At 37.8% G+C, this 16,593-nt stretch overlaps 1 protein-coding gene across 1 annotated transcript in view; it reads right to left on the reverse strand.

Moving 5' to 3' along the window:
* Positions 1–16,593, reverse strand: part of MRPS5 (mitochondrial ribosomal protein S5) — a gene marked incomplete at its 5' end in the record, with an annotated part of 37,327 nt that overhangs the window by 5,225 nt on the left and 15,509 nt on the right. Inside the window, 3 exons of the mRNA XM_008941072.1 lie at positions 467–513; positions 2,706–2,796; positions 15,724–15,758. Of these exons, the coding sequence (XP_008939320.1) occupies positions 467–513; positions 2,706–2,796; positions 15,724–15,758 (173 nt within the window). The remainder of the gene's footprint in view (positions 1–466; positions 514–2,705; positions 2,797–15,723; positions 15,759–16,593) is intronic.

Consider the following 16,593-nt stretch of genomic DNA (forward strand, 5'->3'; position numbering starts at 1 on the left):
ACGACCTGGAAGGAGGTTGTAGGGAGGTGGGTGCCAGTCTATTCTCCCAGGTGGCAAGTGATAGGACAAACAACTTGATAGGCCTCAAGTTGCACCAGGGGAGGTTTAGATTGGACAAATTTCTTCATCGAAAGGGTTATCAGGCATCCCTGGAACAGGCTGCCCAGGGAAGTGGTTGAGTCACCATACCCTGGAGGTATTGAAAAGATGTGCAGATGTGGTGCTTAGGAACAGGGTTTAGTGGTGGACTTGCTGTCCTTAGGTTAACTGTTGGACTTGATCTTAAAGGTCTTTTTTGAAACCTAAGTTATTCTATGATTCTGTGATTACTTGTACCAAGAAGAAAAAGTCATATAGATGGACTTATTTCTTTGCAAACTACAAAATAACTTATTATTAAAAAAAAAAGCATAGGTGTGAATTCTTTGTGCTTGTCATCAAGAAACAAATAATTCAATCAACATACTTTCCTCAGAGCATTCATCCTGTCACTTGCCTTCCCCAGTGCAAACCCTGCAAGACAGAACAGAGTCACTTCATTACTGGGAAACAGATGAGGCAGGGCCTTCAGAAAGCAAAGAGGGAAAAACAGAACTTCAGAACTATGTTTAGTATCTGTTATTTCCAGTCCATTGCACATATCATACTCAGAAAATGATCCAGAAAAAAAAAAACAAACACAGAAAACTTGGAAAGTAACAGGTTAGGAGTTATAAATATCTAACGATCAGATGCCAGTTGCTTGTTGTTAAATGAAAACAAATGAGGCTTCAGTCATTTCTTTTGTGTATTTGTCCAAACTTGTTTCAAAGAGCTGAATAGTGGCGACTGCTTCAGCCAAAACAAAGTTCAGTCTTCTGCTTAAAATGAAGGAAAGAAATGAAGAACAGAAAGAAAGCTGATGCAGATCTATCAACTGTGTCTGCACAAAGAGTAGCTCCAAGACCCTATATATAAATTTCCCCCCCCTCAAAACTGCAATTAAAAGTCACCTTGAAGAACACATCTGGACTTGAATCTTTCCCATTAAGTTCTGCAAAACTGTAGTTGACTGGAGATAAAAGTTGTCTTATTAAAGCTCCCACAAAAACCCCATCATCAGAGATATCTATTCAGCTCATTATAAAGGGAGACTATTCACACCCAAAAGGCAGATGCTCTGGATATATATTGGAAGCAGGATTTTCTTTACTGGAGTCACATACAAATGCCATTGCCTGTACTCTGCCAGCAATACAATACATATTCCTGATATGTCCTCCTGATAGAGGCAGGAATTCTCTATCATTTAGATGATATTATTTGGATTAATTACTTAAGAGCTACTAATTTTCTATTCTTTTAAGCTGTTTCTTCTTCTCATTCTGCACAGATGTCTTATTTCCATGTCCATTTGAGGTCTAATGGGAATTTTAATGTATGTCAGTTTGTATCCACAAGAGAATGTGTGGAACACCTCCTCCTTACGGAGAAAAACAGCACATTCAAGGGTACTTCTCAATTATAACTTATTCTGCAACAAAAATGAAATAGTCTTTAATTCCTGGTATTTGAAAACTGAGTGAAAACTGTTTCCTCAGTAACAGAACTGGAAACATGCAAGAAACTCCTGGCTGTACAGGGTGGCTGCAGAGTGCCTTTATGCTGGGATCCAGGGCTAGTTAATCCAAGTGAGACACTGCACTGGTGTGGTTTGATTGCTTCTAGAGGCAGCTTGGTCATCATTACCCTGCATACATGATTGTGCTTGGAGTTCTCTCACAAGGAAATCACAACTAAACTGAATGCTTCTGACCAGTATTCCTTCTCCTGTCTTTGCTGAGAGAGAAAAGGAAAAAGTCTCTTCTTACAGCTTCTTTTACAAGATTCTTCATAATCTTAATGTTTCTTCTGATTTGTCCTGTTCACTTTATGTCATAGACATAATTTCTACGGTTAGACTTCAAATTGCTTGCTGAGGAGACTGTTAAAAACAATCATGATGAAGAAAGCTTACAAATTGGTCAAGTCGCAGATCACTGAAGTTACTTTGAGACCAGACTCAAAGGGCTCCAAGTGTTCTATTTTTCCCTAAAAGTGTAAATATAGTATTTATAGGAAGCCCAAAAAGTAGCTATTTCTCATCATTAACTTCAATAATATAATAAAGCTTCCTAAAGAGGCTAAATCAGAAGGAAATTGAGGGTCTTGTGATTTGACAGATTCATTAAAAATTTCTGAATCAAGATGCTTCCTGAAACTACCAGTAAACAAGCCCTTTTTAACTAAAACCAGTAATACTTCCAGGGGTCTATCCTGACACTTAGGGAGAAGGAAAAAAACCCCAAACAATCCAAGCCTGATTTATACTAATTCTACCTAGAATCTGGTAGGATTTATCAGTGGTTAGTTCTATCGCTCTGGAGTTAAATACTAAATGTTTTTAGCACTGGGTAACATACGCTTCAAGCACAATTTTTGGCAATTTCTTTTTTTTTAATACAAAATAAAATGTCCAAATTAATACACATACATAATTTGATTATAAAAGTTACTTTTACAGATGAAACTAAAAATTCTTACATGTATTTCAATACTGCCCAGTGGGGAAAAAGGGCATTTTTTTTTTTAAGTATAAAAACTCCATTTAAATCGCCATGCCTCACAAAGTCCTATTACAAACAATGATTAATTTGGCATCTTTTACATACAGTAAACACACATACCTGCAGCACCTTTACCATTTCCAACAGCCACTAAGGCACGTATTGATTTTTTTCTGCCTTCTTTTGCCTTCATACAAAACACATTTTTCACCTGAAGAAAAAAAGAACCACACATCATCTTGTTATGGCACAATCCAACTGCATTTTTTTTTTTTAAAGAGAGTCAGTTTACCAAAAAGGAATTAGAGGTCTGTGATGAAACCTTACACTAATTACTGTCTTTGTCAATGGGTATCAACTGCAGTGGGACACTGGCATCAAGGCATTAAGTATGTAAAGGCTGCTTTTAATCTACACTCAAACACAAAAGAAGTTAGCCCAGTGTAGCTTCATTAAAGTATCCCCTTCGTTGTGTTTAACTGCACAACAGATAATGCTCTAACACCACCAGCTTCATGTCTGATTTCAATTGTGATGGAAAAACATATAAAAAAATTGAAAGCAACATTAATATTTCACTGCCCCCCCTCACACCGTAACATGTTTTAGAAGCCCTCTCAGGAATTGCTCAAGGCAGGTTGTTGCTTTCCATGGGTTAAAATATAGGATTAAAATCTACTTGCAGACTGCAGAAGGCAGTCTCATTACTGAGATGACAGCTGCTAAAAAGAAGGTTTAATTTAAGAGAGCATAGAGGAAACTGGGATTTCATTCCTGGAGCTAGAAATATTTAGAGAAACTCTGCAAGAAATTGAAGCAGAGATGTTAGAAAGCTATTTCGGTTGGAGTGGGGGGACACAACAACTGGGGAGACAAGTGGCCTAATGGTTACCATTCTGGAAACCTCAATTTGCTTCTGCCTCTGCCACAGACTCCCAGATGTGACTACAGGCAAGTCATTGCTTTATATTCTATCACCTTAAATGGTCTAAACTTATCACCTGAGATCCTCTGTCCATCTAGCTCCTCTTCTAGTTTCCCTGGTTTTGTTTACATATTAAAATATATGTGTATTTAAACATAGACATACATTTTATATAGTTACTATACTGTATATAATATATAAATATTGTATATATAATATTATATAAAATATAATACATAGATGAAGAACACAGGCATATAAAATAACCATACTGGATATTGCTTGAGTGTGTTATTTTCTGTGTCTCAGAATTGTCAGTCAAAAGATACAATTTACTCATCCTTACTTACACTGATGCATTCTTCCTCTCAAATGCATCAGGGTCTACTTTTCTTGAAGTCTCAATATTATTTCCATAAATTGTAACAACAGACAAATTAAACATGAATTAAGTAGGGTTTTCCCCCTTTCCTCTATAAGTAATTCTTCAGTAAGCTAGTCTGGTTGCAGTGTTACACATCTGAAAGTAGAATATTATAAAATATTTGGTCATGACTTAAACATTCTTACTGAAATTCACAAAAACAAACACTCCCTCTCCCAATTCTGCTGCTGGGTACAGATTAGTAATGAGTGAAAAATTCCACCTTGCTTTCATTAAAATAAAGATGCTGTTAAATTCAAGGTGAACATAAATTCCAAAGCACTTCAAAGAAATACTGGCTTTGCTAATGGCTTTTTCCCAGGTATTCTTCTTTCTGCAATCTTACTGCTGACAAGAAAAAGCTAAAAAACCAAGCCCCCTAAGATGAAAGTGCCTGTGGAGATAAGCTATTTACTGAAAATGCAAGATAATGATGAAATAAAGAAGAGACTGAAATAGAGTGATCTCTCCAGGAGCATCAAGAGCATTCTATTTTTGCTTTGCACATACTTTTGCCTTCCATGGCCAAGCTTCGTACTGCAAGAAAAAGAAGTTGGCAGATGTACTGCCAAAAACTCAAGGATATGATATTTGTAGAAATCCAGTAAAGAATTCTTCCCCCTTTCCAGAAGGTGGCAATAAAGACACAAGCAACAAACTTCTCCAGAAGCCTTCCTAAAACTGCACTTGTCAGCTGTTTCTGAGCAGCTCTGAAGGAAAATGTGTTCAGCCATCCATCACAATCAGAGAGGCTATTGCGCCTCTCTGTCAAGGCCTTTCAAGCTTGATAATTGTACACAGGCAGCCACGACTTCTGGAACAAGTGTCCTTAGATTCTCCCCACCAGAGCCCCCGATTCCTTGCATCAAAGAAAGCAGTGCTCTTCTGGAGAGCGCTCAGCAGTGCCTCCCATCCATCTGGGAGGCAAAGCACGCCGCTGAAAGCCCATCATTAAACTGCACTGGCATTAATTAATACACAATGAACAAGCTGCCACTTTTACAACAGCATGACCTCTGAAAAGTGACTGAAACTAAGACAAAATTACCCCTCTTTGCTAGCCTGCCACTCAAGCCAGATTTAAACCCAATCTTTTAAATTTGAAAACCACTGCATGCTCAGCCGTAATGACAGTGTGCCTCAGATGGACTGTCTTCCTGTACCCATTATTCAGAGGTGAGAACACAAACTCAGCTTTCTGTCGAGTACCAACAGGACAGCAGCTCTCAAACACAAAATGAGAGCACCTCAAACGTTTATTGAGATGGGAAATGGCAGGGAACTTTTTCAAAAGGCAGAATTGAAGTGTGGAAATGGGCTACAGTCAGAGACAGGCTGCTAAGGGTTACTGTGCCTTCAAGTACTTATCAGCATTTTGTCAGAAAAAGGTAAAACCCCAACACTTCCCTAGAGGTTTTGTTCTTGTAAAAGCAGAATAAATGACAGGCCAAACAGCCTGCCCTTGGAAAGTCCTCCTTTCTAGAGATCATATTCTAGTCATGACTTCTATGAACCTGGCACCTCTAGGACACACTCTTGACACTACTATCATTTGCTGCTGTTATCCAGAGGAGAGTGTCTGCACAGGCTGATTTCCTCACAGCACAATGATCTCTGGTCCAAATACTTCTCTGAGGTTTGAGGTGAGATGAAATAAAATGAAAGCGGGGTGCAGTGCTGAAAGAAAAGCACTTCCATGCTAGCGAGCACAGTGCGAGGAGGTGACAATCGGAGTGTCTGTAATTTTGGTTCCCCTGCCTGTCTCTGCTCCTCTGCTCTGATGCAGTTATGGCTCTCCTGTGATGGTCCTGGGAGGCCTGCCAGAAGGGTGTTGTGTTACTTGGGTTCCTCTGTTTGCTACAGCCTCTGCGCTCCTTTGTGTGTGGGCAGACAGGCCTTTTATTACATAACCTAACAGTCAGTACTCTCTCCATCCTGGTCATCAGTAGAGTAAATAAAATACTTCTTTCTCAAAAATCTGATTCAGTAGCTATAACCTCTGAGAAGCAGGAGGATTAAAACCAGCCATCCTGTTCACACTGCGTCCATCCTCCAAGGATACCGTAAGTGGAGATACTGCAATACAGAAAATAATCTGGACTCCTCTGCCCCTCACTCAGCAAACCTGAAGTTTTTGAACAGATACTTGAAGTGTTTTGCATATAGGCTGACTCATCACAGCTCTGCGATAAACCCTAAATTCAGTTCTCATCAAAATTAGTAATGAGCCCAATCTGCAGAGAAACTATTGACTAAACCATGTTTAATGCTGAGTTTTCTCCTGTCACATGTAAAACTCTCTCTTTTAAAACTCACTAGGAAAAATAACACAGCTCAAGTATCCTATCTACATAGTGTGTGTCTATATGTGACTTTACTACAGCTCACATCTGAGTACAGATCCTTTGGATTAACCACAATAATGCATGCTCAAAACCACAACACATCTGAAATGGCTTGGTTGCCTTTTCGAAGGATGATCCATAATCATGCCAAATTATAATTCACTTTTAAAAGCTTCTGAATGTTCCAAATGCCAATTATTTCATCCATACAGGCTGACAGGCAAAAGAGATTGATTTATTTATGTAAATCAACAGAACAAATTGAAAGTAGCATCTCTAGACTCTACTTTAAAGGCAGGTCAAAACTCTTGAGAACTCCAGGAATATCAGAAATAAATTCTAGTACATAGCACCTGAAGCAACCTGAAACAGGAAAGAATGATAGGACAGAGCTATCTTAAGAACTGTCTGAAACTTTCATTGTCAGTCTGAAGACACTGTCTGTATCATCCAGGGAACAGAAAACTTCCCCGTAGTCCTAAAAGCAAAATGTAGAGCTCCAGAAGTACTTTTAAGCCCGCGTATCATTTGAAGTAAATTATTATTCAGGGAGTACACTGTGTAATTTTTCAGTCAAGGATGTCAAACAATGGATCTCAGACACTGTAATTTCACGCAGCATTTGCTTTTCACAAGCCTTATTGCACCCTTTGCAAAAACAATAGCTAGAAAACAATTTCCAATGACTTACAAAAAGAAAAAAAGGAGTTAGACTGCATATTAAGGAATATTCTTTTTGTCGCAAGTAACAAGTCTATTAAGATTAATTCAGTGGTCTTAAAACAAACATGTACTTGTGGGTTTTTGGCTACTTCATGGGAAGCTGAAACTATGGCTTTTATCCTGTTATCAACTCCCTGCTGCACCTAGTCAATTTATTTCTGTTTAGTGAATGTAGAACAAATTACTAGAGAGTGATACAGACATAACTCTCCTCTGTGTACATATTCCCTAAAGTTGCATGCACTTTTGTGACAGTTACTGTTCCTAAGGCAAATCGACTCTCCATAGTGAAGCAAGCCTGGTGATTCCTAGTGTCACCATCCCTGAGCAGTTCCAGAACAGAATGAGTGCCCACACAACCAATCTTCTCTACTGCTCCACTGATATTTGCCAAGGGCTGGATTCAGATGATTAAATAAATACAGGTGACTTTCAACTGCAAGAACATCAACACTGGAAGTTCTGCTCATCTTTTTCAGGTAGGAATGGTGACTATTTACTCTACTCCTGCTCAGATTTTGGCTAACCCATAGCTCATGCCTGATGTATGCTGAGAACAGCTCCACTAGGTTGAAGCAAGACAAACACGTGGGCAAACATGAGGGCCAGGAAGGGCTAAAGGCCATGATGGAGCCAGTGCCACCAGCAGTTTACTGTGCCCTGCAGTCATCACCCTCGCACACCGACTGGCAGTTCCCTCAGATCTCCCGACTCAAGGCCCTGGAAAATGGATGGTATAAATACATCACCTTACACAAAAAAGATTTTGAAGTGGATCCAACAGCAGCCAGACTGCTGAGGCTTCTGTGCTTTTTTGTGTGATGCAGTTGCTGCACTGTGACAGATGAAGGATGAGCACTCTTCCTGTTAGCTTGCAACTATTTTTGCTCACTGGTGTGTGAGTTACAAGTTGCAGGACATGGGTAATGATTTAGAGAACTTTTGAGCTAGGAAACTCATGAATTGAGTGATAAACTAGTGAATTAGTGTGATAGACTAGTTAGTGCAATGGTGGTCAAGTGCTTAATGGTGTTTGTTTTCCTTCCTAGTAAACTCATACAATAAAGTTTAATTTGCAGCATATTTTGGCCTGTAAATTTAAGCAATTCAAACACTCAAAAAGTGACAAGCAGACCTAACACTGCTTTGCACATGGGCAGCAACTCACATCAGATTCCAGTTGTGCAGTCCCTAATCAGAAAATTGTTTTGTTTTTCTGATTGCTTTCTTCAGTCTTATTTCTCCAAAATGCCATACAACACTTGAGCTAAATGCTGCCTCCAGCCAGGTCTCAGACAATCAAAACAAGCACACTTGCATTCAGCTGAATGTCTGAAGAGAACAAGGGAGGAATAGGCAAACAACAAAACTCACTTGACAAAAAAGCCAGCTTTAAGGAATTACAGCTTTTGCATGAAGTCTTGGCACACCAGCACTCAGATGTAAACTGCTGATACTATGATACAACTCTGAAGCATACCCAATCTCAGGTCAATTCAATTAAGACTAATGTCTGTAAAGACTACTACAGGAGGTAACATAGGAAAAAAAAAAAGATTTAGGTGGGCTCCTGGAATCTGGCTTCGCTTACTGCACACTATCTTCATTATAAGACAAAAATATTTATTCTCAAAGGCTTTCTGTAGAGTTCATCACTAACTTGATTCATGGGAGAATATCATCTGTCTGCTCTTCAGAACATCCACTCAATTATCCAATCTATGCAATTGACTTTGACTTATTCTAAGGAATAACTAGTTCTTTATTTTTATTATGCAAGCTTTTAAAAAGATCTCTCTTGTCCTCTCTTCTTCCCTCATTCTTAGAAAGTAAAACCAAACAAAAAACACAGAAAACACCCAAAAGAAAAAGGTCCACACAGTATTACATACAAGACAAGAAAGAATAAGAGAGAACCCTGAACTAAAATAGCAACAGGCATTAATTTTGTATTGTAAGGACCAAAGAAGATAATACCAACATCCCAGTACCCAGCTCATGAGAAATGAAAATCCACATATAGACCCAAGCACCAGTGTACTTATATCTGAAGAGGGTAGTATTTTTAAGGAGGATGGATCATACAGAATAATAAGCCTTCCAGTTAAAACAAGAATGGTATATGCCAACTACAGCTGTAAATTTTAATTACCACTATTACATTACATTAAACAACAGTAAATACTACAACCTCCGTAAGAAAAACCACTTCTTTTGTGAGGAGTGTCCATGCAACTCAACTATTACAAGCTGCCTTCCAACACAGACACAGCTAAAGGCTAAGTGGTCCAAATGGTCTTTGCCACATCAGAGTCAAAGCCCACAGTGCCAATTTCACTCCCAAACCTCATTTACTTAAAGGAGATTTAAAAAATCACGTGGGTTTTCCAAAACCTACCACAACAATCGACTGTGTGTACAGCTGCTCTTGATCTAAGAGGAACTAAAAAAACAACAGAGAAGGCTTTTCTGATTCTTCAGCATCCCAAATGAAACTGCACACAGTTAGTGTTAAAAACCTAAACTAATAAATGTTTTAAATCTGAGAATAACAGATTGATTTTACATGTTAAAGTCAGAATGCATAAAAAGTGTATGGTGCAATTCAGGACATCTCATTAACATTCATGTAAATGTTTTTGTTGTATGTATCATTCTCAGCATAATCCCTAAAACACTGTTAAATGGGAATTTGGTACGTAAACGGATCAGATGATCCCCTTATACAGGACCAGATGGTCACCAGCTTTTTTCCCCAGTAATATCATCCTGTAAAGGCTGTTTTGGGGAAGTCTAGACACATGCACATGTCGATGATGCATAGGCAACAAGGTACAGAAACATGCAACAAACCACCACTGACATTAAGTGCAAGTTTCTACTCATTTTATTTTCTATCACCTCTAGGCACCAATGACAAATCTGCAAAGAATGTACTAGAGAGACTTGAGATGATACTGAATTAATTTGTAGAGGTTTATTTTCCTGTCTGTTTAGATATACATGACATACAGAGCATTAAACATAAACTGCCAGTGAAGGTCAGATCCTTTGACAATTGTTATCTCAAGATTTAGACTGATTACACTCATTAATGAAAAAGATATCCCTCATTAAACTACATATAATTTCATTTGTTCTTGTGCACACCAGTATCACTTAATTTTGTTGAAGACTCTGAAAAGTCAAAGTTCATCTTAAACAGTAATTTAATTTTAAAATCCATAGTGATCATATCCAAAGAAAAAAATAGCTTTGTCATGATAACAGAAGGGACCCTGCAAATACACTAAAATATTTAAAAAACGAAAAAGAAAAAAAAAGAGATAAAATTATGAGGACTTAATTCAGGAAAAAAATTACCTGGAAAGCAAGACAAAGAAAGGCCTATTAAAAACATTTAAAGATAACCAGAAAAGAAAGAAAACGAAACTATTTTATATTTGCAAGCATGTTATCATCACTCTTGAGCAGCAGATATTGGAAAGCGATTTTGCTCAACATCTTCATTATCACCATAAAAGAGTACTACAGAATAGCAGAGACATCTGAGACAATGTCTGCAATAATGCTGTTTCAGGGCAACCAGAGTATGAGGAAGAAATATGAGCTCAGTGGTGGAGGGATTAATTACATGTAAAGGGAGAAAGGACTCTAGAAATGAGGAGAATGAAGGAAATACATTTTTACCTCACACAGGATATTTGCTGGAGCCCTTTGGAAGTTCCAATAGGACAGCACAGTTTTAAAATGCATTTGACACAGAAAGAGAACAATTCAACTGCTGCAGATATATATATGGACTAGATTACAGACTACTCTCAGCTGCTGTCAGGGAGGAAAACACCCCTCTCTCATCACATACACTGAGAAAAGTACAGATCTACTGTCACCTCATGATAGTGTCAGATGAATACTCCTTGGTAGCTGAGTGCTTTCAAGATAAATCTGTCCTAATCTTAATAATTATGCTACTTCTAAAGTAAAATAAAGTGAAATGTATGAAGATGTCTAAAAGTTAAATGAAATGCACCTGAAAAAGTCTTAAAGAATCACAGGAAAACGGGTTAGAAGGTTACTATTTTGCCTCCACAACACCTCTTGACATATTTATCTAACATGACATGCCATATACTCCCGGACAATCCATTCTGGTATTCAACTATTCATTTGCAACTCATTTTTCATGTCTACATTTCCCTTACTCAGTACTGAAATCCATTGCTTCTTATCCTTATCACAGCAGACACATAAAACAGCTTATTCGTTTCCCTTTCTGAGAGTTTTTTAAAACATATAAACCAACTCATGACTTTTAATTACCCAGTCTGATGCTGCAACACACCATCATTGTTTTCTGTGTCTCAGAAGGCAGTCAAAACCTCTGCAGCAAGAAAGGACTTTGATACACAGAATTAATCTAGAAATCATTCAGCCACTGGATAGATTCCCAGCTGATGGTCGTCACAGCAAAATGCAGGAAGGTGATCAAGAAAGAAGCCTGTTTGCTCATTTGTCAGGACAGGAGAGAACCTTCAGAGGCTTTTCTGAAGTAGAGCTGTCAGTCAACTCAACCTCTGACTTGCTGTTGTAGATCAAGCTACTCTGTTTAAGGAAGTGCCTCTCATAACCCTTCTCTCCCATACTTAAAGAAACTCACTTTCCAACAGGTTATGTTGGTACACAGTTTAAAAGAAATGAATGTTGCTCTCATATTAACTTTATTCTTACTCTTGCATCTTGTACACAGTATTTATTAGTTACTCAAGGCCATTTAGAAGCTATTTTATTTTAATTCTAGCAAAATCTTACCTAGCCTGGGCACATGTATTTCAGTTAAGACAATGGATACTTCTATTATCACATCAAATACAATGCTAAAATGCTTAAAGGTTGGTGAAAACAACTTATTTCCCTAACTGGAAGTATCTTTTTCCCCCCCCCCTCAAAACTGACAGTGATTGAAAGAAACTGGTGTGGCTTTAAGGTCTTTTGTACACCTGACATCCTACTCCTAAATCTTGTGTTGCAATGAACCTTGCAAAACTGCAGACAAAGGGACTCTTTGCTCTATAAATTTGGTCCTGTTCTGGTCTGGGACATAGCCATCTCACTTTCTCTTTGACTCTAATCCCATTTAAAGGGCAACCTTTCCCTTTCTCTCCAAATCAAATAAACATTTGATTTCAAAGTTCTTTAGGCAGCAGCTCTGATTTTAATGTCAAGGGATTGGTTCACTTTTTCCTGTCCCAAAAAAGGAGATGTTTGGTCATGTTCCAAGAAAAATGCAATCAGACATAAGGTCTGGCATTAAAATCGATGTTTAGCATTTACAGCTTGCTTTAGGGATAATACAGTGCAGAAGAAAGTTTCTGTCTCAAAGAGATTAAAATCTGAATATGAGATTTACTATGACCACGATGCAAAATTTTGAGACAGAATAACTGTTCTCAAGTGTATCCTACTAATTAAGACCATGTTATTCCTTGCCAGTTTTGTCAGACAAAGGATTTAAAAAGGATTTGCATGAAGGGAAACCAGCTGTTCCAACAGTAGAAGTGAACTTTGGTAGTGGAACAGAAGATGATATGCTGTGAGTGAAACTAAACAGAAACTCAAACACAGATGCTTTGGAACAAATACCTCATCTGGACACAGGTACAACATAATACTGGCTAAAAATACAGACAATGTTTCACAGGCTTGTTTGGTAAGCAAAGCTGTAGTAATGAGAAGAGTAAAGTGATGAATAGCAATCTCTACCTATTCAGAACTGCATAACAACTCAATGAACAGTCCCTTTATTTTATACTGATAAAAGGGTGCCAACACCCATATGAAGCAAAGAGACCTGATGTGCATCTATCACAGAATGTGTATTGACTCAGGTTTATACCTTGGCTCTCAGGTCAAGGTTAGAAATGAGAGTAGTCTCTTTTTTCAAAGCAGTAGCTGGGCTAGTATAGGTTTTCAATAATAAAGTAGTTAAATATTAATTGCAAATGAAGGTTCTGATGATAATCCTGAAAGGGAAATGAATCTAATAGCAACTTCATCTGTAGGTAAGTAAACAATGGGAGAGTGTTCTGAATTGACAAGTTTATGTAATTAGTCATAGTTTTTTTCCAACCTAAATGATTCTTATTCTATAGATAACAGGAGTTCACAAGGGGAAAGTCCTATTTAACTAACTTAATTCCTTTTATGACAAGGTCTCCCCTCTAGCTGCTGAAGAGAAACTAGCATATGTGGAGTTTTTCTGGATTTTAGCCAGGCTTTTGAAATTGTCTCTCACAGTATCCTGTACAAACTGTCCAGCATACAGCTAGACATGTCCATAATATGTTGGGGGAGCAACTGGCTGACAAGTGAGGCTCCAAGAGTTACAGGAAGTGGAATTAAGCAGACTGGCAACCAGTCATTAGTGGGCTCAATTTTAGGGTCAGCACTCTTCAACATTTTTTCTGTAACATTTCAATGCAGGACCTGAATGGACATTAAGTAAGTTTGCCAATGATACTAAATTAGGAGTGTGGACTCCCTCAAGGGTAAAGAGACCTTCACACAAAATTTAAAAAAAGCAAGTGACAGATTCTGCACCTGGGATGGGGTAAATCCTGGTTATACATACAGAATTCAAGGAGCATCTGGATGCCACTCTTAGTCATCTGATTTAGTTTTAGGTAGTCCTGTGAGGAGCAGAGAGTTGGACTCAATGATCCCTATTGTCCCTTGATTCTAGTTACCTTACACACAAAGCTAGTGGGTTATTTATGCACCAGAGGTTTATCAAAGCACTATACATTTTTTTTTACAAAAAGTCCTTAGGAATTCATTTAGTCTGTGAGAGTTCAGTGGCTGTTACTAGAGGGTCAGATTTTTCCATGGCAGCACTCTCACATCATCACCTCTGAAGAATGCTCTGCAAGGACGCCTTCCTCCTGCCTGCAGCCAGCCTGAAGAGTCACAGGCACAGCTTCTGCTTCATGGAGCTCCACAGACTGCTGAGGTGAGCTTCAGGACACGAGGAGTTTAACGTGGCTCTACGAGCTCAACCCGGCAAGAAGCGCTGCAAGCAACACTGAACTTCTCCCAGCCCTGTCCTCCTCCACCAATAAGATCAATACTTAGGAACAAGAAAGATTTGGCAAAATCTTATGTGGGGGCTTTCTGATGCCCTCAGCTGGAAGAGGTCAACTTGCCACCCCATAGAGGGTTTTGCTTTCTAGTGGATCAACCATTTTTACAAATATCACAACCTTGTAACACAACAGGTATTTAAATAAATAAGCTTGAGACTTCAGTTTAAAAACCAAACTTCTGGACACAAAGCTGGACACTTTGCCACTACTACCACACTAAAATCATGACTTGAATGGAAGAGAAGGGCACATGCAAGGACAGAGAGAAGATGATTGTTCTCACTTCCAGAGCTGCTCCCTTTCTGGATGCTGTGCATCATTTCATTCTCGACTGGGAGCAAATGAATCACAAGAAATCAATTTATTTCTGAAGTCATGATTCCCCTCAACAATACTTACACTAGTTATATGGTTTCCATAGCACCTTATGTATTCAAAATAAAAGAAAATAATAAGATAAATGGGAAGCATACAACCTTGTGACTGTGTGAGTGTGTGTAACACTGATTGTTAACAGTCTGCTCTGGAACCAGTTGCAAGTTGCCTTCTTCAGTAATGGCTCTTCTATAGAGAGGTAACATGGCTCCACATATCTGCATGACTAGGACTTTACATTTCACCAGTAAAGTGTGACTTCCAATGGATTAACTTGTTTTCAAAGCAAAAGCCAACTTTATTATATTTGAACTATTTTCTCTGACCACATAGTGAGTGGTGTTTCTGTTGAAATAATTCAGAGTTTGGGTTCCTAAAGAACTTCTTCGGTGGCATTAAGGTTTTCACCCTTTAGCTTGAAGCCAGCAAATATCTTGAGTGACATGGATTTAGTAGTCAGCTAATACCACTTCACACCAACCAAGGGATTGCATACAACCAGTTAGACACTGGAAAGTTACTGCACGTTTGAAAAAAGTGACAGCATCATAAAATGTAAGAGATTAAATATTTTTCAATCTCTGTAGCTTCTTAACTTACCATAACAAAATTATTCTAAGGTAATTCACTGATTTCTTTAAATACCCAGAGTATGCACAATGCATTTCAGCACATATACTGTTCTTGAAAAATATTCCACACCTCCATCAAGAAGTCCTAGTCAGAGAATAATCCTGTAATGTCCAACCAGGATTAAATTAACTAGATAAGCACATGGGAGACAACCTTATTACTTGCAAAATAAAGATAGCAGGATCTACAGTATATATTAGATCTTATTTACTAAAAGCCAGAGACAAAGAAAACACCAGTTGAGTTACACAATTTCCTATTTGTATTTCTGTGTAAGAAATAACCCTAACACTTTACTAGGTTCCCTATTATGGTTGTATGTGGACTCTTAAAACCTTACCTGCAGGCATTTGCCAGTTCAGAGTTATTCAAAAGCACTTTTGAATTAGATATTTGCCCAACAGAGAAGATAAGGCTCCAGTGAAAAGCATGACAGCTTATGTCATGCAGTTGAAACAGAATAACAAACTAATAGAAGACTGACTCAGCAAAGCCTGGTTAAATAATTGCAAGCTCAATATAAATAATCATCAAATCATCTAAAGTCCTTGAAAAGATTTATATTGCTTACCTCAATGACTCTTGTTTCAAAATCTTCATAAGTTTCTGTTGGGAGAAAAACAGGGTATTATATTTCTTTGTATCAGCACAGTTCCCTGTAGGTGGTATAATTTAAACAGACACAACTTTTATGTAACTGTAATTTATAAATTCATCTCAGCAATAAGTAAAAAAGGCAAGAAGACTTTGAACAAGTGTATCTTAAGTGAGCTTTAGTAGTTGCTTATTTTAAAAAACACCTTAAATCTGTTTTTGTTTTCTTTTTTCTCCATTCAATCTCTTTTAAAATAAGGTCAGTGAAAAACCAGCCTCTAGCTCTTATTTATAAAGCATAGGTTTTTAAAATTTCTTCAGTAAAATCAACTTATGTGATGAAACCTAGTTTAAAAAAACCCTCTAGTTAGAATGATCACTTCCTAAGAAATGTTATACTACTTGTTATAATTACAATACAGCTCCTGTTCTAATTAGTAGATAACAGCTGTTAAAATACATTCACTGTGCTTTATTAGGGACCCCAAACTCCAACTGCAATCCCTATCTCACCTTTTTAAGTACTATACATGTAGGGAAGGCAGATGGAAACAGACTCCAAAGACTGTCCAACCTAAATAAACTGTAGTATAAAGAAAGAAAAACAATATTTTTTTTTTTTAAATGGCAAAGCAAGACATACAAATGTAATGCTTTGTCTGAACACCACACAGAAAGCAAAGCTGACAGGAAAAACTGAGACAACCTCAAAATCTGTTGAATATTTTGATTATAAGCTAAGCTATACATCCTCTCCACATTAAATCTGAAAATTCCTTTTGGAAATCACTGCAACTCACCACTTACATTGAAGTATTTTTGTCAAATTACGTCTTCCTAATTCTTT

The sequence above is a fragment of the Merops nubicus genome, unplaced genomic scaffold (genome assembly GCF_000691845.1).
Source record: "Merops nubicus isolate BGI_N331 unplaced genomic scaffold, ASM69184v1 scaffold8610, whole genome shotgun sequence".
NCBI lineage: Eukaryota > Metazoa > Chordata > Aves > Coraciiformes > Meropidae > Merops > Merops nubicus.